At 49.2% G+C, this 25,073-nt stretch overlaps 1 protein-coding gene across 1 annotated transcript in view; it reads left to right on the forward strand.

The window, feature by feature from the left end:
• Nucleotides 1-11,906, forward strand: part of LOC144606062 (solute carrier family 2, facilitated glucose transporter member 11-like) — a 42,557-nt gene extending 30,651 nt beyond the window's left edge. The window contains exons 8-12 of the mRNA XM_078421851.1: nt 2,651-2,761; nt 3,967-4,068; nt 7,065-7,140; nt 9,403-9,530; nt 11,685-11,906. Coding sequence (XP_078277977.1) covers nt 2,651-2,761; nt 3,967-4,068; nt 7,065-7,140; nt 9,403-9,530; nt 11,685-11,906 — 639 coding nt within the window. The remainder of the gene's footprint in view (nt 1-2,650; nt 2,762-3,966; nt 4,069-7,064; nt 7,141-9,402; nt 9,531-11,684) is intronic.
• The last annotated feature ends 13,167 nt before the right edge of the window (nt 11,907-25,073 follow it).

The raw sequence follows: 25,073 nt of genomic DNA on the forward strand, positions 1-25,073 counted from the left end.
GGGCTTTGTAGGTTATGAGGAGGATTTTGTACTGGATTCTCTGGGGGATGGGGAGCCAGTGGAGTTTATAAAGTACGGGGGTGATATGGTCACGGATCGAGGTGTGTGTGAGTAGACGGGCAGCGGAGTTTTGAATGTATTGAAGTTTATTGATGATTTTTGAGGGTGCGCCATAGAGGAGGCTGTTGCAGTAGTCCAGACGGGAGGTGATGAAGGCGTGGATGAGGGTTTCTGCAGCTGTGGAGGAGAGGGATGGACGGAGACGGGCAATGTTTTTGAGGTGGAAGAAGGCTGTCTTTGTGATGTGTTTGATGTGTTTGTCGAAGGAGAGGGTTTGATCAAGGATGATTCCAAGATTCCGGATGTGAGGTGAGGTGGATACTGGGAGACCATCAATGTTGAGGATGAAGTTTTGGGTGGATTTGGTGAGCGTTTTTGGACCAATGATGATGATTTCAGATTTGTTGCAATTGAGTTTGAGGAAGTTTGATTGAAGCCAAGATTTTGTTTCAGTGATGCAGTTTGTCAGTGTAGAGTGTGTGGTGGGGGAGATTGACTTGGTGGAGATGAGGAGCTGGATGTCATCGGCGAAGCAGTGGAAGTTGAGACCATGACGGCGGATTAATTGACCAAGGGGGAACAGGTAGAGGATGAAGAGGAGGGGGCCAAGGACTGAGCCTTGGGGGACACCTTGGGGGAGGGGAGCGGTGGGGGATTTACAGTTGTTAATGGAGATGAACTGGTGTCTGTCAGAGAGGTAAGATTTGAACCAGGATAGGGCTTTTCCGGTGATGTTAAGGGAGGTTTCAAGTCGGGTGAGGAGAATGGAGTGATTTATGGTGTCAAAGGCGGCGCTGAGGTCAAGTAGGATGAGGATGTTGAGGTTGCCAGCGTCGGAGGAGAGGAGAATGTCGTTTGTGATTTTGAGGAGTGCAGTTTCAGTACAGTGGTTTGAGCGGAATCCGGATTGGAAAGTTTCATACAGGTTATTGGTAGAGAGGTGGTATTTGAGTTGGGAAGCTACAGCACGTTCCAAAACTTTGGACAAAAAGGGTAGGTTGGAGATTGGTCTGAAGTTGTTTGGGGTGTCAGGGTTTAGACCAGGTTTTTTCAGAATGGGGGTGACAGCAGCGATTTTGAGGGATGGCGGGACGATGCCAGTGGACAGGGAGGAGTTTATTGTTGCAGTGATAAGTGGAGAGAGAGCAGGAAGGCAGGCCTTGACAAAGCTGGAGGGGATGGGGTCCAGAGAGCAGGTGGCAGTTTTTATTCCTGTGAAGAGGTCAGAGAGGTCGGTGGTGGAGATTGGGGAGAACTGAGGCAGGGGCTGACAGGATAAGGGGGGGGCAGGTGGTTTGAGGGGGAGCAGGTGCGTTGGTGGTTAAGGTGCTGTAGATGTTGTCTATTTTGCTTTGGAAGAATGAAAGGAAAGTGGTGCATTTGTCAACTGTGAATGATTGGGAGATGGTGTCCAGGGGGCTGAGGAGTTTGTTTATTGTAGAGAAGAGTGTTTTTGGGTTTCCGGAGCCAGAGTGAATTATTTGAGAGTAGTTGGTGGAGTGGGCACGGGAGAGGGCATCTTTATAGTGCTGTATGTGGTCTTTGTAGGCTTGGGAGTGAATTGTGAGACCTGTTTTGTTGCGGAGTCTTTCAAGTTGGCGGGCATGAGTTTTCATCATGCGGAGTTCAGGGGTAAACCAGGGAGCAGAGTGGGTGAAGGAAACTGTTTTGGTTTTTATAGGTGCAAGCTGGTCGAGGCAGGAGGAGAGAGTGCGGTTGTAGTAGTCAGTGAGGTCAGAGGGGCTGTGGAGGTCAACGAAGGGAGAGGCGGACATTATTTCAGAGAGGGAGGATGAGAGCGAGGTAGGTGAAACAGAGTTCAGCTTGCGGAAGTTGATTTTGCGTTTTTGCTTTGGAGCTAGGGTGGGAATGTTGACAGACATGGTGATGGCTAAGTGATCAGAGAGGGTGGGGTCGGAGCCAGAGAGGTGATGTAGATTTAGTCCAGTGGAGCAGACAAGGTCCAGAATGTGTCCACGGTTATGGGTGGGAAAATTGACGTGTTGAGTGAGTTTAGAGATACAGCATGGAAACAGGCCCTTCGTCTCACCGAGTCCGTGCCCACCAGCGGTCCCCGCTCATTAACACCACCCTACACACACCAGGGACAATTTTCCATATATATCAAGCCAAGTCCTACAAACCTGTACGTCTTTGGAGTGTGGGAGGAAAGCGAAGATCTCGGAGAAAACCCACGCAGGTCACGGGGAGAACGTACAAACTCCGTACAGACAGCGCCCGTAGTCAGGATAGAACCCGAGTCTCCGGCGCTGTAAGGCAGCAACTCTACCGCTGCCCCACCGTGTCGCCCTCTGCAGAAAAAGGGTAGGCGACATGTCGGGTCGGAACCCTTCTTCAGTTGAGTTACCCCAGCACTTTGTGCCCCTCTTTGATCTTTATCTTTGTAGTTTATCACCAGTTTCAACGAGCTGAGCTGTCTAGACCTCAGTAAAAGTGGTGGCTTGAGAAAGCAATGGGGTTGTAAGTTTGCCAATGAAACGTTGGATGCCCTGACACCATTTTAAAAAAACAATTTCAATAAGATTGCTGCTTTTTCCGAAATAATCTTAATATGATATTTGTTTTCCAGATCTATTCCTATGCCTTTGAGATCTTCTATGCAGCAGGAATCCATGAGACCACCATACCGTATGTATCCATTGGAACGGGGCTGATTGAAACTCTTACCTTGCTGATCTGCGTACGTACGATGCTGATCTGGATAACTGGTGGCGAGGAAGGATAGAAGTAACCTCATACGAGTTTGTAGTCTTGATTATGAGCTGTATCGAGTGTAGGAACTGGGTTCTCGTGACTGGACTCAAGGGCGCAGCGGTACAGATGCTGCCTCACAGCTGCCAGGGACCCGGGTTCGATCCTGACCTCGGGTGCTTGTCAGTACAGAGTTTGTACGTTCTCCCCGTGTCCGTATGGGCTTTCTCCGGGTGCTCCGGTTTCCTCCCACATCTCAAAGACGCGCAGGTTTGCAGGTTAATTGGCTTCTGTAAATTGCCACTGGTGTGTAGAACGCAAAACTGGGATAACATAGAATTAGTGACAATAAACATGACAAGGTCCAACTCATTCGTTTTTAGCTTTGGTTTTGGAGATACAGCGTGGAAGCAGACACTTTGATCCACTGAGTCCATGCCAGTGATGGTTGGTTGGTGTGGGCTCGGTGGTCGGGTTGGGGTCGGTGGTCGGGTTGGGGTCGGTGGTCAGTGTGGACTCGGTGGTCAGGTTGGGGTCGGTGGTCGGCGTGGGCTCGGTGGTCAGGTTGGGGTCGGTGGTCAGGTTGGGGTCGGTGGTTGGCGTGGTCTCAGTGGTCGGCGTGGGCTCGGTGGTCGGTGTGGGGTCGGTGTTCGGTGCTGGCTCATGGCTGATCATCCAAAATCCGTACCCCATTCCTGCTTTCTCCCCTTATCCCTTGATTCCGTTAGCCCTACGAGCTATATCTAACTCTCTCGTGAATACATCCAGTGAATTGGCCTCCACTGCCTTCTGTGATAGAGAATTCCGCAGATTCACAACTCTCTGGGTGAAAAGGTTTTTCCTCATCTCAGTCCTAAATGGCCTTCCCCCTTATTCTTAAACAGTGACTCCTGGTTCTGGACTCCCCCAACATCGGGAACATTTTTCCTGCATCTAGCCTGTCCAATCCCTTCAGAATTTTAAAGTATATGTTTCTACAAGATCCCCTCTCATCCTTCTAAATTCCAGTGAATACAAGCCCAGTCGACCCATATCAGTCCCGCCATCCCGGGAATTAGCCTGGTGAACCCACGCTGCACTCCCTCAATAGAAAGAATGTCCTTTCTCGATTGAGCACTGAAGTCAGGACTAAGGCAACCAACGGCAGAATCTCACTGATGTTCAGCGTTTTATTCTGTAAATCTTATTGCACAGGGATTCTTCGTTGAACGAACAGGAAGAAAAACTCTTCTCTGCGCAGGATTAGGGTTCATGAGTCTGTGGACGGGGCTTTTGACCATTTCCTTTTCACTGCAGGTAAGCAGCAACCATCTGTGGGGCCCAGAGACAGGGAGCCACCTACTGTATGTACAGACTGATCCCTGCATTCAGAATTGTTCACGTTTATGAACTGTGAACTTTAATGAATGAGCAAAAAGGCACTTCTCTCGAGAGTAGAAATAAAGATTTAATGAAAATTTTATTTTAGGAAGGAGGTCATAAGGTCATAAGGTCATAGCAGTAGAATTAGGCCTTATCGGCCCATCAGATCTGCTCCTCCATTCAATCATGGCTGATCTATCTCTCCCTCCGAACCCCATTCTCCTGCCTTCTCCCCATCACCTCTGACACCCGTACTAATCAAGAATCTATCTACCTCTGCCTTAAAAATACCCATTGACGGCCTAAGAGTTAAATTATAAGGACTTGGTGGATGAAGGAGCTTAGATCGGCTTGGGTTTTGCAGATTGAAGAAGGGCCTAATGATGATTGTGTAAGAGATAAAGCCGAAACCCTCAAGGCAAAAGGTGAAAAGGAGATGAGAATGGTTTGGACATTCAAGTCCTGGACTGGGGGACCTCAATATCGGAATCAGCACCTGGCAAGTATGGACTGAGAACTGAAGAAGGGTTCTCTTCAGAGATGCTGCCTGTCCCACTGAGTTACTCCAGCCTTTTGTGTCTATCTTTCGACTGAGAACTGTTATTTGTTGGTAGGTCTGTAACCAGCAGGAGGGTGGTCAATCAAAGGTGAATCAGTGAGCGTTTAGTTCGGTCTAGTTTATTGTCACGTGCACGGAGGTAGAGTGAGAAGGTTCAGTTGCGTGCTGACCAGTCAGGGCCAACAAGCAAGGATGAATGTTAATGGTAACTAGTGCAAGGAACCAAGGATGTCTGTGGGCATTGAAGGTGGAGTTAAAAACAAAATAATGGGGATGCACAGTTCATGAGTTAAGAGTCCAGAGTGTTTTATTGTCATATGACCCAGACAGAACAATGACGTTCTTACTTGCAGCAGCACAACAGTATATGTAAACATAGTTCACGGTAAACAATATAATAATAATAATAATAATAATATTCATTTATTGTCGTTGCAACGAGTACAACGAAATTAAAAATAGCAATCCTGACGGTGCGTAAAAACATATATGCAATAAATGCAAAACAAATAAATACAAATATATTAAATACAAAAGTTTTAACAGTGTGACCTAGTGCAGAAAGTAGTGTTCAGTTCTCTAAGAACGAGGAAAAAAATTCAGTGTTTATATCTATATTCTAAAACTCCCGTTTGTTATCTTGTTTGTGACTGAACTTCAGCCAAAACGGTGCACGATAGCACGACAATTTTAGGCCCACCTTACTCACCATTGTCACTTTAGTGATAATGCAAGTAGTTTTATTGAAATCGGTGTTATATTTTTTAAGTTATTTACATTTTTAAGTTTAAAAGGAAGGGAGAGGGAGGGGAGGAGGGGGGAAGGGGGGAGTGGGGGAGAAGGGAGAGGGGAGGGGGGGGTTGAAGAGAGAGAGGAAGGGGGGAGGACAGAGTGCTGCACCAATGCAGGAGAGGTTTGGTCTAGTATATATATATGTGTGTGTGTGTGTGTGTGTGTGTGTGTGTGTGTGTGTGTGTGCGCGCGCGCATGTGTATGCATATATATATTTTTTATGCAAATGCCGAGAAGTGTGTTCAGCTTTGGCCGAACAATTTCTAATCTTGTGATGTGGATATATATATATCTTATCGAATCCACATCAAAAGATTAGAAATTGTTCGGCCCAAGCTGAACACACTTCTCGGCATCTGCATACAATGGCATCTTGTGCTTCTTGTGTGTGGTGGTGGAAAGATTGGTGGAAACAGGGCCACAAGGTGAACGCCCTTTCCTTGACTCCTATATATATATATATATATTCTACTCACCACCATATATATATATTTCACAAAATGCTGGAGTAACTCAGCGGGTCAGGCAGCATCTCAGGAGAGAACGAATGGGTGACGTTTCGGGTCGAGACCCTTCTTCAGACTGACGTCAGGGGGGGCGGGGCAAAGGAAGGATATAGGTGGAGACAGGAAGATAGAGGGAGAACTGGGAAGGGGGAGGGGAAGAGAGGGGCAGAGGAACTATCTAAAGTTGTATATATATATATATATATATATATAGTGGTGAGTAGAATTTTGAGGGATTGAGGAGAATGTGAGGAGATTAAAATGGATTAAATTAGGTTGAGTATAAAGAGTACCTGATGATCTTTCAGTGGGACAAAGATCAGTTTCCTTGCTATATGACTCTATAAGGAACATAGAAAATTTAGGGAGGGTGGGGTCACACTTTTTTCTGGGATCTCCAGTTTCCCCCCACACTCCAAAGACATGCAGGTTTGTTTGTGTTAATTGGCTTGGTAAAACTGTTCATTGTCCCCAGTGTGTGTAGGATAGTGTTAATGTGCGGGGATCGCTGGTCGGCGCGGACTCGGTGGGCCGAAGTGCCTGCTTCCGCGGTGTTCCTCTAAACTACCCTGACTCTCTAAACGTGTGGGTTTGTAGGTTGATTGGCCGCGGAGAGTTTCCCAGATTGTGTCGGGCGTGGAAGAGAAAGTGGGGTAACCGAGAATTGGTGCGAACGGATGGTCGATGGTTGGCGTGGACTCGGAGGGCATTGCAGTATCTCGACCCGAAACTAATAAAGTTCAGTGGGGTGATCGCACAATTGATGTGCTAGGTGGACAAGGGGTTGAAAGGCCTTTGCGTTTTGCACTCTTGTCTCCTCACAGCGGGTAGCGCTTTCCTCTTAAGGATAGCGGAGTCAGGGGGTATGGGGAGAAGGCAGGAACGGGGTCCTGATTGAGAATGATCAGCCATGATCAAATTTAAATGGCGGTGCTGGCTCGAAGGGCCGAATGGCCTCCTCCTGCACCTATTGTCTATTGTCTATTGCGTTTGGAGAGAGATGGAGTGAATGAGGTAGAGCCAGGGCAGGAGGTGGGAGATGTACCTTTTCACACCCTGTCTCTTCTCTGCAGCATCTCGTCAGCTGGATGCCCTATTGCAACTTGGCCATCATCTTCGCTTATGTTCTCAGCTACGGACTTGGCCCAGGTAAGCTGGGAAGGACACGTACTCGTCCTCTTCCCACCCACTCCTGCAGCACACCTCCAATGTGCAGCACCGAATATTGACATACACGACTGCCACGATCAAAGGCACATTGACACTTTGAGGGTAGGAATCCATTCTTAGTTGCGTGACATACGGTGGATCATGCGTTGCGCGTCTTACTCAAATGGAACTGATTTCAGAAGAGAAGTCTATTGTGTCAGGATCAAGAACAATTGATGGTCAGATTAAGTTCGCAAGTTCAAGTTCAGAATTTAGAAACTTTAGTAAAAAGTTCGGCCCATCAAGTCTACTCCGCCATTCAATCATGGCTGATCTTTCCCTCTCAACCCCATTCTCCTGCCTTCTCCTCATAACCCCTGACACCTGTACTAATCAAGAATCTACCTGTCTCTGCCTTAAAAATATCCACTGACTTGGCCTCTGCAGCCTTCTGTGGCAAAGAATTCCACAGATTCACCACCCTCTGACTGAAGAAATTCCTCCTAATCTCCGTCCTAAAAGAACGTCCTTTATCGGTGAGACCAACCGCAGACTGGGCGATCGTTTCGCCGAGCACCCCCCGCTCAGCCCGCCTTGTCCCCCATAACCCCTGACACCGTGCTAACCAAGAATCTGTCTATCTCAGCCTTAAAAATATCCATTGACTTGGCCTCCACAGCCTTCTGTGGCAATGAATCCCACCCTCTGACTAAAGAAATTCCTCCTCATCACCTTTCTAAAAGTCCGTCCTCTAATTCTGAGACTTTGTCCTCTGGTCCTAGACTCTCCCACTAGTGGAACCATCCTCTCAGCGTTCACTCTATCCAGGCCTATTAAGGAAAGGAGTTAGGTTCTCAAAGAACTTTTTTTTAAACTTGAAAATTCATTGAATCGTTGAAAGACGCAGCATGGAAACAAGCCCTTCGGCCCATTGAGTCCACACTGACCATCGATGGCCCATCAATCACCCGTTCACACTAGTTCCAGTTGTCCCACTTTTGCATCAACTGCCTTCACACTAGGGACAGTTTTCAGAGGCCAAATAAAATCAGTATAAAGATGGTGCAACTGAAACATGTTTATTTCTCTGTGGGGTCTCATCAAGGCCACACAGAGTTGACTGAGAGAGCCCTTATCTGGAATCTAGATCCTTGGTTCCCCATGGACAGTAGCTCTACTGGCTCGGATTGGACTGTTGAGGTTGAGGTTTTATCAGGAGTCCTCCAGTTGCTCTCTACCTGCACTCTGCCACTGTTCATGCAGAAGAACAACCTTCCTCATTTTTCCTTTCCAAATGGAAAATGAAATGGAGCTTTCTTCATCAAATTGGATGATGTTTTTTGACCGTGTCAGGCAAGCTTTTTTATCCCTTGAATTGAATTGAATTGAAAGAGACCGCACGGAGGCAGGCCCTTCGGCCCACCGAGTCCGCACTGACCAACGCTCTCCCTTTCGCACTAGTTCCATGTCATCTCACTTTCTCGTCCACTCCCCACATACGAGGGCCAATTTTACAGAGGCAAATTAACCTACAAACCCGTACAAACGTCTTTGGGATGTGGGAGGAAACTCTTTTAGAGTTAGAAGAGAGCTCTTTTATAAAGGAGTTGCGGAGGAACCTCTTTAGTCCGAGGGTAATCAATCAGTGGAAACTCATTGCCATAGAGGGCTGTGGAGGCCAAGTCAGTGGATATTTTTAAGGCAGAGATAGCCAAATTCTTGATTAGAACGGGTGTCAAGGGTTATGGGGAGAAGGCAGGAAAATGGGATTATGAGGCATGAATCAGCCATGATTGAATGGCGGAGTAGACTCGATGGGCCGAATGACCTAATTCTACTCCAATAACTTGTGAACTTGTGAACTTGCAGGGAGAACGTGCAAAATAAAAGGGAGCATTTAAAAGACGTAGGTTTGTGGTGAGAAGAGAAAGATATAATGGGAAAGAGGGGGTAAATGTTTTCACTCCAGAGGGTGTACAGGACGAGCTGCCAAGGAGGTAGTAGAGGCAGGAGGTATCACAGCATTTAAAAGACATTTGGTCAGGAAAGGGTGTACATGGATAGGAAAGGTCCTTGTGAAACCGGAGCACCCGGAGGAAACCGATGTGGTCACAGCGAGAACGTGCGAACTCCACACAGGGAGCAGCCGAGGTCGGGATGGAACCCGAGTGTCTGGCTCTGCAGGGCAGCGGCTCTCTTCCGTCGCATCCTCCACCTCCAGCGTTTTTAAGTTTGCTAATAAAAGAGCCGCTGTTTTTCCAGGGGGGGTGGCCGTCATCTTACCGTCGGAAATCTTCCTGCAGTCCGACCGGCCGGCCGGCTTCGTCATCAACGGCTTCCTCAACTGGTTCGGCCTCTTCCTCCTCGGCATGCTCTTCTCCTTCATGGTGGTAAGTATCCTCCTTGCCAGTCCGTGGAGCCGGTGCGCTACCATGCTGAGATCTCATCCTCCCCCCCCCCCCCTCCGCATCCTCCTCTTTTGCTCTCTCCGCCCTACTTGAGTTGGACTTGATTGTATTTAAGGCCTGGGCAGAGTTTGATGTGGAGAGGATGTTTCCACCCGTGGGATAGTCTGGGACCCAGAGGGAATGGCCTCAGAATAAAGGGGACGTGCCTTTAGAACGGAGAAGAGGAGGAAGGGGGGGATCTGTGGAATTCATTGCCACAGACGGCTGTGGAGGCCACGTCCGTGGGCGTTTGTAAAGCAGGTTCTTGATTAATAAGTGTGTCAAAGGTTCATAAGTTCACGGAACAGAATTAGGCCATTCGGCCCATCAAGTATACTCCGCCATTCAATCAAGGCTGATCTATCTTTACCTCTCAACCCCATTCTCCTGCCTTCTCCCCATAACACCTGGCACCCCTACTAATTACAGGGAGGAGATTGAACGACCTACTCCTGCACCTATTTTCTATGTTTCTATGTATTAGGTGAACTGAGATAGGAGGGGGGGGGGGGTTAATAGGCAGATAGTTGGATCAAAGACCAGTGATAAAAGCAGCCACTCTAATCCCACCCTCTGACCCTCGCTCGGCCCCTCTCACCAACACTCCCATACACTCACTGACTGTACTCTCACTTCACTCACAGAGAACATTTACGGGGATGTTGCCAGGACTCGAGGGTCTGAGCTGCAGGGAGATGTTGAGCAGGCTGGGTCTCCATTCCTTGGAGCGCAGGAGGATCAGGGGTGATCTTATAGAGGTGTACAAAATCACGAGAGAAATAGATCGGGTAGATGCACAGAGTCTCTTGCCCAGGGTAGGGGAACCGAGACTCAGAGGACATGGGTTTAAGGCGAAGGGGGAATGATTTAACTAGAATCTGAGGGGTAACTTTGTTCACACAATAGACAATAGACAATAGGTGCAGGAGTAGGCCATTCGGCTCTTCGAGCTAGCGCCGCCATTCAATGTGATCATGGCTGATCATTCTCAAGGGTGATGGGTGTGTTGAATGAGCTGCCGGAGGAGGTAGTTGAGGCAGGGACTATTGCAACGTTTAAGAAACAATTAGGCAGGTACATGGATAGGACAGGTTTAGAGGGATATTTGCAGGCAGGCGGGACTAGTGTAGCTGGGACATTGTGGGCAAGTTGGGCTAAAGGGCCTGTTTCCACGCTGTATCACTCTGTGACTCTCTCTCAGTTCCCCTCTCCCAGTCTCACTCCATGTGGCTTCAGTCCTGCACACTGACGCTTTCTTAACCCCACTCCCTCACTGTACATAGGTCTCACTCACCACCCTCTCCTGGTTTCTGAGCAAAGAGGGACCACTGTGAGGGGGGGATGGGGAAAGAACAAAGGAGGACCCGGCGTGGGGGAACATCTGGGAGGGGGGGGGAGGGGGAAGGGGAGGGGGAGGATGAGGGGGAGAAGGGGGGAGGGGGAAGGAGAGGGGGAGGGCGAGGGGGAGGTCGAGGGGGAGGGGGGGCGGGGAGGAGGAGGGGGATGGGAGGGGGAGGGGGACAGGGGGGAGGGGGAGGGGGACAGGGAGGAGGGGGGGCGGGGAGGAGGAGGGGATGGGAGGGGGAGGGGGACAGGGGGGAGGGGGACAGGGGGGAGGAGGACAGGGAGGAGGGGGAGGGGAGGAGGGGGATGGGAGAAGGAGGGGAGGGGGAGGAGGAGGGGGGAGGGGGAGGGGGCGGGGAGGAGGGGGAGGGGAGGGGAGGAGGAGGGGGAGAACACAGAAAGACCTGCATGGGGGACCGTCGTAAGGGGGAGGGCTGTGGGGGGGACAATTAAATATGTACCCGGAGCGAGCGGGGGAGGGGGGGGGGGGGTGGTGAGGGGGGGGAGAACAAAGAAGGATCTGGCGCGGGATACTTTGTAACTTTGTCAGTGTAATAAGGTGCATGCAATAGCCCATCTACAGTCAGCGCCCTTTATGTGGTGACTATTTGCATACCTTGGGTGTGCGAAACAAAGAGTTTCACCATGACTTGTCATACGTGACATTAAAGTATTGATTGATTGGTTCATTCACCCTCGGCGGGGTGTACCGTCGGCCATGTTACTGACTGCCCTTGTCCCTCTGTGGTGCAGGACGGCCTGGGCTATCTCTGCTTCCTGATCTTCAGCGGAGTGTGCCTGGCGCTCACCATCCTGGGCTACTTCATCGTGGTGGAGACGAAGGGGAAGACGCCGCTGGAGATCAGCGAGGAGTTCAAGAACAGGAAGTTCTTCCAGAGAGCGACGCTCCGCGCCCCCCCCAACGGGGCGCTCCCGCAGAGCACGGTGGAGATCATCATGTCCACCGCCTTCTGATCACCAGGCCCAGCGAGGGCGGACAACCTTCCCCGACTGAGCTGCCGCGTTACCCCCCACCCCCCTCCTCCCCACCCACCGCTCCCAACACAGCGAGCGTCTTCACTTTGTCAAGGACAGTACCGGTCGCTCACTCTGCTGAATGGTGGGCAGCAAGCCTAGGCCGACACATGGGGGAAGAGCTCTACCCACCCTGTTGCAGGCATACTCTCTCGCCTGCGCTATCATGCGGTGTAGTTATATTTATCATTGTTTTTTAACATAGATTTTTATATGATAGATTTTATAAGAGGCACGGTGGTAGAGTCCCTGCCTCACAGCGCCAGAGACCCGGGTTCGATCCTGACCACGGGAACTGTCTGTACAGTGTTTGTACCTTCTCCCCGTGACCGCGTGGGTTTTCTCCGGGTGCTCCGGTTTCCTCCCACACCCCAAAGTCGTGCAGGTCTGTCGGCTAATTGGCTTCAGTAAAGATTGTAAATTGTCCCTGGTGTGTAGGATAGTGTTAGTGTGCGGGGATCGCTGGTCATGTAGCCTGAATGGGCTGAAGGGCCTGTTTCTACGCTGTACCTCTAAACTAAACTATACTAAAATCAAGTAGTCATTCAGAGGTCTGTTAGAATAGTGCCAGCAATCTGTGTAGGGCCTGTTGCCTTGGTAACGGTGGTCTTTTCCTATATTTTATCACAACGTTACAAGAATAGCCTCATTTCTGTCGAATTACTCCCGCTAAAGCAATATTTGCCGACAAATACACTAGGAGTTGCTTTATATCTTAACAATTATTCTCAGTGTTTAAATACGTGCAGCATAAATGAGGTGGCGCAACAGTAGAGCTGCTGCCACACAGCGCCAGAGACCCCGGTTCCATTCTGACCTCAGGTGCTGTCTGCGCGGAGTTTGCACGTTCTGCCAGCGGCCGCGTGGGCTTCCTCCGGGTGCTCCAGTCTCCCCCGACATCCCAAAGACGTGCAGGTTTTTGTCGGTTGATAGGCCCTCTGTAAACCTGCCCCCGATGCGTAGGAAGTGGATACGCAATTGGGCTGTGCAGAACTAGCGTGAATGGGTGATCGATGGTCGGACCGGACTCGGTGGGCTGAGGGGCCAGTTTTCCCACAGCATCTTTTAATCAATCAATCAATCAATAATCACATCATGCGTAAGAAAGAACTGCAGTTGTTGGTTTACACCGAAGAGAGACGCCAAAAGCTGGGGGGTAACTCAACGGGTCGGGCAGCATCTCTGGAGAAAAGGAATAGGAGGCGTTTCGGGTCGGGACCTTTCTTCAGACTGAGCGTCGGGGGAGAGGGAAAGGAGAGATATATAGATGGTGATTATAGAGAGACATAGAACAAATGAATGAAAGATGAGCAAAAAGCAACGATGATGAAGGAAAGGTCGAGCCCACAATGGTCCATTGTTGGCTGTGGGGTAGGTGATAACGAGTTATACAGACAGTGAAACTCAACAGGACGACAGTGAAACTAGTACGATGACTAGGGTGGGGGAGACACTCGGAGAGACGGGGGTGCAAAGCTTTCCCTGATCATCGTTGCTTTTTGCAAATCTTTCGTTCATTTGTTCCATTGTTCCATCTCGCTTCCCTCCCCTCTGACTCTCAGTCTGAACAAGGGTCCCTACCTGAAACGTCACTCATGCCTTTTCTCCAGAAATGCTTCACAACCCGCTGAGTTACTCCAGCAGTGTTTTGTGTCTAATGATCACACCTTGGTAGTTTTGTGGCAGGCCTGGGCTCCAAAGCTTCCTGTGAAGTCTCTTCATAGTTCGATATGTTCTTCACTCCGTCATAAGCTCAGCCTAGTGGCTGTTTGCTGATCGTTGACAAGTTCAGCGCGGTGGCCCAGCGGTAGAGCTACTGCCTTACAGCGTCAGAGACCCGGGTTCGATCCTGACTACAAGTTCACAAGTTAAAGGAGTAGAATTAGGCCATTCAGCCCATCGGGTTTATTCCGCCATTCGATCATGGCTGATCTCGGCCTCCTAATCCCATTTTCCAGCCTTCTCCCCATAACCCTTGACACCCGTTCTAATCAAGAAGTTGTCGATCTCTACCTTAAATATATCCACTGACTTGGCCTCCACAGCCCTCTGTGGCAATGAGTTCCACTGATTAACCACCCTCTGACTACGGGTGCTGCCTGCACGGAGTTTGTACGTTCTCCCTGCGACCTGCGCGGATTTTCTCCGAGATCTTCGGTTTCCTCACACGCTCCAAAGACGTGCAGGTTTGTAGGTTAATTGGCTTGGTATAAATGTAAAAATTGGCCCTAGTGCATGTAAGGTAGTGTTAATAAGCGGGGATTGCTGGTAGGTGCGGACTCGGTGGGACGAAGGGCATGTTTCTGCGCTGTATCTCTAAACTAAACTAAACTAAACTACCTGATAAGAGCAAACCATGGCAACCTATGGCATTAGGCCTGTGTGGACAAGTGTCTGTAACAGGCATGGCCTAAGCATTGCCAACACTTCTTCAACAGCGCCTGTCCACAGCTCCCAACCACCCGAAGGATAAATGGTGACGTTTCTAATTTCCCCTCTAAGTTTTTCGTTTTAGTTTCCGTTTTAGAGATGCAGCGCGAAACCAGGCCCTTCGACCCACCATGTTGGTGCCGACCAGCAATCACCCGTGCACTAGTTCTATCTTGCACACACGCACACTTTGGAATGTGGAAGGAAACCGGAGCACCCGGACAAAATTCATGCGGTCATGGGGAGAACGTGCAAACTCCGTACAGGCTAGGTTTGCCAACTGTCCCGTATTAGCCGGGACATCCTGTATATTGGGCTAAATTGATTTGTCCCGTAGGGACTGCCATTCTCCCGTATTAGGCCCAGGGGGCGCTGTAGGCGCAGACACTGTAGGCCTGGGGAGCCGCTGTAGGCCCGGACACTGTAGGCCTGGGGGACCGCTGTAGGCCCAGACAGTGTAGGCCCAGAGGCCTAGGAGCCACCTAAAGGAGGTTGCGTAGCAACCCGCCTCCCGGCCTGGGCGGCCCCCATAGGTGGAGCGGGAGCACGTGGCTTCTGGCTGGGTGAGGTCACGTGGGGCGCGGGGCGGTGACGTCACCTTTTGTCCCTTATTTGGGAGTGAGAAGGTTGGCAACCCTAGTACAGGCAGCACCCGAGGTCGGGATTGAACCCGGGTCTCTGGCGCTGTGAGGCAACGGCTCTACTGCCACATATGTGTTCTGTTGCCTGAGGACGACACCAACCTGCAAGTGCTGCTGACAAGGGAGCATCTTCACCTCATGGAATCAACATTATCCGTCTAATCTGCAGATCTGGATAGGCAATAAAAGCTGACCGTTCCAGAAAGAATGAAATAAGTAACATTCCTACCAGTAGGTGTCAGCTCATGACCATTCCAGACGAGAACCATCTGACAGCACCTCATATTTCAATTGAGCAACTTACAACCCAGAGGAATTTTTAATTTCTCTAATTTCAAGTAACCCCTGCATCCCCTCTCTCTCTCTCTGCCCCTCCCACCCACACCCTTGTTGTCCCGTTAGTTCCATTGTTCACATCAATATATCTCCTTAGTTGCCATCTCCTCCACAGCCAACAAAGGACCATTGTGGGCTCCACCTTTCCTAGGTCATCATTGCCGGCTCTGATCTGTTCTGAACCTTTTCACATCTCTAGTTTATCTCCCCCCACCCTCCTCCCCCTCAGGCAGCATCTCTGGAGAGAAGGAATAGGTGACGTTTCGGGTTGGAACCCTTTTTCAGAGTCTACTGAGTCTGAAGAAGGTGGACACACATTGGGTCTACTGAGTCTACTGAGTCTGAAGAAGGGCCTCGTCCCGAACCGTCACCTGTTCCTTTTCTCCAGAGATCCTGCCTGACCCGCTGAGTTACTCCAGCATTTTGTGTCTATCTTCGGAGTAAATCAGCATCTGCAGCTCCTTCCTGCTGATTTGTCCCATATCGAATGTTATCAGTGGCCAGAAATGTAAGTGGACCATTGATACCAGCACAGTGGTGGCGAGCAGGGTAGAAGCTTGGTACTGTGGTGTGAAACACCCACTCCTGATTTCCCTTAGCCTCTCCCAGGTACATGCCAGCAAAGCAGAGAATATTCATCATCCGTGTAGATTTGTTTGCATGGTTTGTTTGTTTGGAGATACAGCATGGAAGCAGGCCCTTCTGCCCACCGAGTCCAGGCCGACCAGTGATCCCCACACATTAACACCACCCTACACACACACACCAGGGACCGCGTTTCATTTTTACACCAAGCCAATTAACCTACTAACCTGTGCGTCTTTGGAGTGTGGGAGGAAACCGAAGATCTCGGAGAAAACCCACGCAGGTCACGGGGAGAACGTGCAGGCAGGCAGGCACCCGTAGTCAGCGTCGAACCCGGGCCTCTGGCGCTGTGAGGCAGTAGCTCTAATACCTCGCCACCGTGCCGCCAGGTATTGTAACTAATGCAATCAAGAAGACCAATGTCATCCAGAACAGAGTTGTCCATTTGACTGTGGGTCTCTGCTTCTGAGCAAAATCCACACCACTGTTGACTCTTGCACTAGTCTGCACTCTGGGTTATAGTGACGGAGCAGTAATCTAGACTTTATCAATTCAAGTCTTGTCATGACACACATCACAGGTAATACACAGGAGGGGACAAGTTAAAACTAGGCACAGATGGAACAGCAGTTGCTGGGATCTTGAGCGAAGAACAATGTGCCGGAGGAACCTAAGGGTGTCAGGGATTATGGGGAGAAGGCAGGAGAATGGGGGTTAAGAGGTAGATCGGCCATGACTGAATGGCGGAGTAGACTCGATGGGCCAATTGGCCTAATTCTGCTCCTATAACCTCTGAACTTCTGAATAATAGGTCAGGCAGCATCTACAGAGGGAATGTACAGACAATGTTGGAATGGAATACTTTACGTCATTGTCACATGTGACAAGGCACAGTGAAATTTGTTGCTTGTGTACCCAATCTAAACAAATAGCAGCCACCTACGGCGCTGACAACTTTACAAAGTTCCCCGGCTCCTCCTTTCGTTCTCCGCACCTTTTCCTGACGGGAGAATATAGATCTGACACACAGAGGCCTCCCGTTACAGATGGATGTGACACTGGTTGCCAAAGCCATCAATGATCGGCACATTGACTGAGGCATCCACTGACTATAAATGGATGGGACATTGATGCCAATCTGTTACCACAGGCACACCGACACCACTCACTGTGGACGTGGAATTCAAGTAATTAGATAACTTTGGAGTGAAAAGCAAATGGAGAGCATGAAACCACGAGATTCACAAGTGATAGGAGCAGAATTAGGCCATTCGCCCCATCAATTCTATTCCGCCATACAATCAAGGCTGATCTATCTTTCCCTCTCAACCCCATTCTCCTGCCTTCTCCCCATAACCCCTGACACCCGTACTAATCAAGAATCTGTCAATCCCTGCCTTACAAATATCCATTGAATTGGCCTCCACAGCCACCTGTGGCAATGAATTCCACAGATTCACCACCCTCTGACCAAAGAAATTCCTCCTCATCTCTTTTCTAAAGGTACATCCTTTTTTTCTATGGCTATGGCCTCTAGTCCTAGACTCTCCCACTTGTGGAAACATGCTCTCCACATCCACTCTATCCAGGCCTTTCACTATTCGGCAAGTTTCAATGTCCCCCCCTCATCCTTCTAATCTTCAGGGATTACAGGCCTAGTGCTGTCAAACACTCATCATATGTTAACTAAATCATCCCTGGGATAATTCTCGTAAACCTCCTCTGAACCCTCTCTAATGCCAGCACATCCTTCCTCAGATATGGGGCCTAAAACTGCTCACAATACTCCAAATTTGTTCTGAGCAGTGCCTTATGAAGCCAATTGTCACATAACCCAATGACGTGGGTGCAGCAATAAAGTTGCTGCCACACAGCACCTACAGTGCCAGAGATCCGAGTTCGATCCTGGCTTGTCTGTACAGAGTTCGTACGTTCTCCCCATGACCTGCATGGGTTTTCCCCGAGTGCTCTGGTCTCCTCCCACACTCCAAAGACGTACAAGTTTGTAGGTTAAGTTGGCTTCGGTAAATTTTGTAAATTGTTCCTAGTGTGTATAGGATAGTGCTGGTGTAACTGGGATCAGTGATGGGCCCAAGGGCCTGTTTCTGCGCTGTGTCTCTAAACTAAACACGGAGATCAGTACACCTCCTCTCCAGGAAGCCCAGGAAACATTCCAGATGCAGCAGAGGTTCATGGCACCTCTTCCAACTCATCTACTACATCTCGTGCTCCTGATGTCGCCTCCTTTACATCAACGAGACCTTCTCGTGCGGGGATCACTGGTCGGCCGGGTCTCGCTGGGGGCGAAGGGCCTGTTTCCGCGCTGCATCTCTAAACTAAGCTAAACTAAACTCAGAAGATCAGAACATAGCACCAGATTTGGTGGAGATAATTTCAAGCGTAACAAACAGATCACTGATGGGAGTGGACCAAGGGCCCTCTGACAGTCACTACACTCTTGGGCAGAGTATATATGAAGAAGTATGGGGACTTTGCAAGAAAGATACTGCCCAACTATTTTAACTTCCCTTCTCACTCACTCACTAACCCCTCTGACCCTGCCCCCCCCCCCCCCCCCCCCCATTGCCAAAGTGAAGCCACACACAAACTGGAGGAACAGCAGCTCATATTCCGCTTGGGTAGCTTGCAACCCAACGCGTGAACTCTCCAATCTCAGTTCTGTTCTGGCCTCATCCATGGTGATGCTGGTTCACACCAAAGACAGACACAAAGTGCTGGACTAACTCCGCGGGTCAGACGGCATCTCTGGAGAAAAAGGATGGGGGGGGGTGTTTCGGGTTGCGACCCAGACCAGTTTGGATGTCGGGGCACTCTTCCGAAGAGGAAAGTGGGCTTTGTATCCCATATTCTATTGGCAATATTCCCCAATCGGTAAACATCAATCCATGGGCATTCTCCGCAGATAGAAGTGGTTAATGCCATCCTCAATACTCTCTTGGCTTGAGCAATTGCTCCGTAAGAAAGGAAATATTTATTCATTATTTATTTATTCCCTTCACAGCCCTGAATATTCCAGAGTAATTTACAGGCAGTGATTAGTCCAAGTGACATGAAGCACTTCCAGACTTTTTACAGCAACGTGGTTTCACGTTGCTGAAGCTAGTTCCTAAATATCCCACTTAATTTGACAGGGCCCGCAGTCTTAGAATAAAGGGGAGGCCATTTAAAACTGAGGTGAGAGGGAACTTTTTCATCCAGAGAGCTGTGAATTTGTGGAATTCTCCGCCACAGAGGGCAGTGGAGGCCAAATCACTGGATGAATTTAAGAGAGAGTTAGATAGAGCTCTGGGGGCCAGTGGAATCAGGGGATGTGGGGAGAAGTTGGGCACAGGTTACTGATTGTGGATGATCAGCCATGATCACTATGAATGGCGGTGCTGGCTCAAAGGACCGAATGGCCACCTCCTGCATCTATTTTCTATGTTTCTATTTTCTATGTTTCTATGCTTAACATATACAAAACAGACCAGAACTGAGGTGCCTCTGTTAATAGAGGATGAAAACAGTAGAGGAGTGAGAAATCTTCTCAGGGTCCGATCCTGACCACAGGTGCTTGGCTGTCCGGAGTCTGTACGCTCTCTCCGTGACCTGCGTGGGTTTTCTCCGGGATCTTCAGTTTCCTCCCACACTCCAAAGGTGTACAGGTTTGTAGGCTAATAGGCTTGGTAAAATTGTAAATTGTACCAGGTGTGTGTAGGATAGTGTGTGGGGATGGCTGGTCGGCAGGGCCACGCTGGGGCGAAGGGCCTGTATCTCAGAAACTAAACTAAACTAAACTAAACTAAACTAAACTAAACTAGCCTTAGAGGGAGTACAGAGAAGGTTCACCAGATTGATCCCTGGGATGGCGGGACTTTCATATGAAGAAAGACCGGATAGACTAGGCTTGTACTCGCTGGAATTTAGAAGACTGAGGGGGGATCTTATAGAAACATATAAAATTCTTAAGGGGTTGGAGAGGCTAGATGCGGGAAGATTGTTCCCGATGTTGGGGGAGTCCAGAACCAGGGGTCACAGCTTAAGGATAAGGGGGAAGTCTTTTAGGACCGAGATGAGAAAACATTTCTTCACACAGAGAGTGGTGAGTCTGTGGAATTCTCTGCCACAGAAGGTAGTTGAGGCCAGTTCATTGGCTATATTTAAGAGGGAGTTAGATGTGGCCCTTGTGGCTAAAGGGATCAGGGGGTTGGAGAGAAGGCAGGTACAGGTTACTGAGCTGGATGATCAGCCATGATCATATTGAATGGCGGTGCAGGCTCGAAGGGCCGAATGGCCTACTCCTGCACCTATTTTCTATGTTTTCTAAACTCAGAAGATCTGGACATTGTGCCAGTTTTGGTGGAGATAATTTCAAGCGTAACAAAGAGATCACGGAACAGTCACTACACTTTTGCGCAGAGGATATGTTAAGAAGTGTGGGGACTTTGCAAGAATGATACTGCTAGCATTGCAAGTAAATTTAATCTCAATGTAAAGACATCTAATGTTGACTGCCCAGTGTTGTCCTATCACATGGGATTAGAAGTGGTCTTCCTAATAAACTTTTCTTACCTCTCTACTAGTTATCTGTGTAATGTATCATTGAACAAGAATCGCCGCTTGGGATCAGGCAAAGGAAGCTTGTTGGAGGAATAGGCAAAGAAAACTTGGGGGATAAATTCATTGAACGTTTTCAGGATAATTACTTGGAATTGTACAATATGGAACTTACCAGGGAATAGAAGGTAGACACAAAATGTTGTAGTAATTCAGAGGGACAGGCAGCATCTCTGGAGAGAAGGAATGGGTGACGTTTCGGGACAAGACCCTTCTTCAGACTTAAACCAGCATCTGCAATCCTTTCCCACACTACCAGGGAATAGGCTACTTTATGGCCATTAGACAGGATTGATTGAACCTTGGCGCTGTAAGGCAATAACTCTACCGCTGCGCCACCGTGGAACCCTGGAAAATATGGATGCCCTCCAGTACTTAAGAAGGTATTTCTCAGCGAAGGCAGCCATGATTGATGACATTCATCATGGTTTTTAGAAGCCTGAGGACAGATGTGTTTGAAGATCACGTTTAGCATCTTTCACATCAGTCAAAGAAAAAAACTCTACATGAGAGATGAGATGAGAGGTGATCTTATAGAGGTGTATGAGATCAGGAGAGGAATTGTAGATGCACAGAGTCTCTTGCTCAGAGCAGGGCAATCGAGGACCAGTGGACATAGGTGGAAAAGATTTAATAGGAATCTGAGGGGTAACTTTTTCACACAAAGGGTGGTGGGTGTATGGAACAAGCTGCCAGAGGAGGTAGCTGAGGCCGGGACTATCCTAACATTTAAACAACAGACAGGTACATGCATAGGACAAGTTTGGAGGGATATGGGCCAAATGCAGGCAGGTGTGACTGGTTCAGTGTAGCTTGTTTTAGGGATACAGCACACTAACAGGCCCTTCAGCCCACGAGTGCATGCCGACCAGCGATTCCCATACACTAGCACTATCCTAGTGTGTAGGATTGTGGTTCGTGTATGGGGTGATCGCTGGTCGGCACGGTCTTGGTGGGCCGAAGGGACTGCTTCCGCGCTGTATCTCTATACTAGACTATAACTCTATGACTCCATGAATCTGTTTAGCACAAAGCTCGAGAGAAATATGAACAACGATGTGTCTGCTATATCCTTAACATCACCAAAGGGATTAACAAGCAGACATCAGCGTCCTCTCAATCACTGAGGCGTCCAGAGAGGTGGTGTTAGTGGAGAGGTCAGTGCGGCAGTCGATGGTGGCGCCAACCGACGGACGAGGACGGACACGTGGAAGTGAGGACGCTGCTGCCCAGGGAAAGAACGAAGGAGGACCCGGAGTGGGGGGACCGTGAGGGGGAGTGGGGTAGAACAATGGAGGACCTGGCATGAAGGGACCACCCTGGGGGCGGGGGGGGGGGTAGAACAATGGACAATGGGAACCTGGCGTGGGGGAGCTGTGAGGGGTGGGGATGGAACAATGGACAATGGGAACCTGGCGTGGGGGGACCGTGAGGGGGGGGTAGAACAATGGACAATGGTGGACCTGGCATGGGGGGACCGTGAGGGGGGGGTAGAACAATGGACAATGGAGGACCCGGCGTGAAGGGACCGCCCTGGGGGGGGGTAGAACAATGGACAATGGAGGACCCGGCGTGAAGGGACCACCCTGGGGGGGGGGTAGAACAATGGACAATGGTGGACCTGGCATGGGGGGACCGTGAGGGGGGGGGAGGGGTTGAACAATGGACAATGGAGGACCTGGCGTGGGGGGACCGTGAGGGGGGGGGTGGAACAATGGACAGTGGAGGATCCGGTGTGGGGGGGACCGCCGTGAGGGGGGGGGGGGGTAGAATAATGGACAATGGAGGACCTGGCCTGGGGGGGCGAATCTGTAACTTTGTAAGTGCCCTTTATTGGCATTGTACCCTCACCTTGGCAAGGTATGCAAGCCAAGAATTTCACTGCGACTTGTCACACCTGACAATAAAGTATTCTATTCTATTCGATTCGATTCTATTGTGTACAGTTTTGGTCTCCTAATTTCAGGAAGGACATCCTTGTATTTGAGGCAGTGCAGCCTAGGTTCACGAGATTGATCCCTGGGATGGCGGGACTGTCATGTGAGGAAAGATTGAAAAGACTAGGCTTGTATTCACTGGAGTTTAGAAGGATGAGAGGGGATCTTATAGAAACATATAAAATTATAAAAGGACTGGACAAGCTAGATGCAGGAAAAATGTTCCCAATCTTGGGCGAGTCCAGAACCAGGGGCCACAGTCTAAGAACAAAGGGGAGGTCATTTAAAACTGAGGTGAGAAGGAACTTTTTCACAGAGAGTTGGGAATTTGTTGAATTCTCTGCCACAGAGGACAGTGGAGGCCAAATCACTGGATGGATTTAAGAGGGACAGAGCTCTAGGGGCTAGTGGAATCAAGGGATATGGGGAGAAGGCAGGCACAGGTTACTGATTGTGGATGATCAGCCGTGATCACAGTGAATGGCGGTGCTGACTCGAAGGGCCAATTGGCCTCCTCCTGCACCTATTTTCTATGTTTCTATGTTTCTATTCTCCCAGCCCAATATCCCCCTGCACTAATTACACGTAATCTGCTCAGTGCCCGCATATAACCGCTGGTCTCAGCTTAGAGATCACGAGTATTTTTTCTCATCCCTCATTATTAATTGTGCCTTTTAACTGTAAAGCTCTAACCAAAGGAATCAGTGAAGTGAAGTACGGGGCGGCACGGTGGCGCAGCGGTAGAGTTATATAAGAAAATAACTGCAGATGCTGGTACAAATCGAAGGTATTTATTCACAAAATGCTGGAGTAACTCAGCAGGTCAGGCAGCATCTCGGGAGAGAAGGAATGGGTGACATTTCTGAAGAAGGGTCTCGACCTGAAACGTCACCCATTCCTTCTCTCCCGAGATGCTGCCTGACCTGCTGAGTTACTCCAGCATTTTGTGAATAAATACCAGCGGTAGAGTTGCTGCCTTACAGCGCCGGAGACCCGGGTTCCATCCCGACTACGGGTGCTGTCCGTACGGAGTTTGCACATTCTCCCCGTGACCTGCGTGGGTTTTCTCCGAGATCTTCAGTTTCATCCCACACTCCAAAGACGTGCAGGTTTGTAGGTTAATTGGCCTGGTATAACTGTAAAGTTGTCCCTAGTGCGTGTAGGACAGTGTTAGTGTGCGGGGTGATCGCTGGGTCGGTGCAGACTCCGTGGTCCGGAGGGCCTGCTTCTACTCTGTATCTCTCAACTAAAAAAAACCCCATAAAGCTAAACTGAAGGAATCAGTGCTGTGGAGTAAACTGGTACCACGATTTCATCACCTTGACATTTGTTCTGCATTCTTATACTGATTAATACGGTCACTGTGCTCACACATCGTTAAGCAATGATGTGCTCTAATAAAGATTCATCCCTACCAAGGGTTATTGAATGAACCCTGATCACTGATGGTCAAAAGTTTTGGCTGTGATCCGTTTTCCCGCGATGATTGTGCGTTCAGAGAATACCTCGTGCGCGGTAACTCATTGAAAGTCGTTTCTGGGTCAGTGTCTCCCTTGTTGAGCAACTCAGGCCAAGAGAGTCAAGAGTCAAGAGTGTTTTATTGCCATTTGTCCCAGGCTTGGATAGAGCGGATGGGGAGAGGATGATTCCATTGGTGGGAGAGTCCACGACCAGAGGTCACGGCCTCAGAATTAAAGGACGTTCTTTTAGGAAGGAGATGAGGAGAAATTTATTTCGTCAAGGGGTGGTGAATCTGTGGAATTCTTTGCCTCAGAAGGCTGTGGAGGCAAAGTCAGTGGATATGTTTAAGGCAGAGATAGATAGATAGATTTTTGATTAGTTCGGGTGTCTGAGTTTATGGAGAGGAGGCAGGAGAATGGGGTTAGGAAGGAGAGATAGATCAGCCATGATTGAATGGCGGAGTAGACTTGATGTGCCAACTGGCCTAATTCCACACCTATCACTTATGATCTTATGATCACACACATACATATTTCATATATCAGCTCTCCACTCCACCTCAGGCGTTCCAGGGAAGACTACCCAAGTCTGTCCAAGCTCTCCTCTAATACCCTCTAAGGCAGACATCATTCTGGTAATCCACCTCTGCACCCTCTCCAAAGCCTCCATTTCCTTCAAGTAATTGGTGACCTGAAATGCACTCAATAAGTTCAAAGGTTATAGGAGCAGAAATAGGCCGTTGAGCCCATTGAGTCTACTCTGCTTTTCACTCGTGGCTGATCTATCTTTCCCTCTCAACCCCATTCTCCTGCCTTTCTCCCTGTAACCTTTGACAACCTTATTAGTAAAGTACCCAATGACTTGACCTCCACCGCCATCTGTGGGAATTAATTGCACAGATTCACCATCCTTTGGCTAAAGAACTTGCTCCTCACTTCCTTTCTAAAGGTACTCCTTTAGAAATGCTTTTCTTCTGAACTCCAATACTCCTTTTATTGGAAGTATTTTATTCTGAACTCCAATACTCCAAATACGGCTGAACCAAACTCCTGTAAAGCTGCTTTGAGACTGTGTTTAGTTCAGTTTAGTTTAGAGACACT

The sequence above is a fragment of the Rhinoraja longicauda genome, chromosome 25 (assembly GCF_053455715.1).
Source record: "Rhinoraja longicauda isolate Sanriku21f chromosome 25, sRhiLon1.1, whole genome shotgun sequence".
NCBI classification, from domain to species: domain Eukaryota; kingdom Metazoa; phylum Chordata; class Chondrichthyes; order Rajiformes; family Arhynchobatidae; genus Rhinoraja; species Rhinoraja longicauda.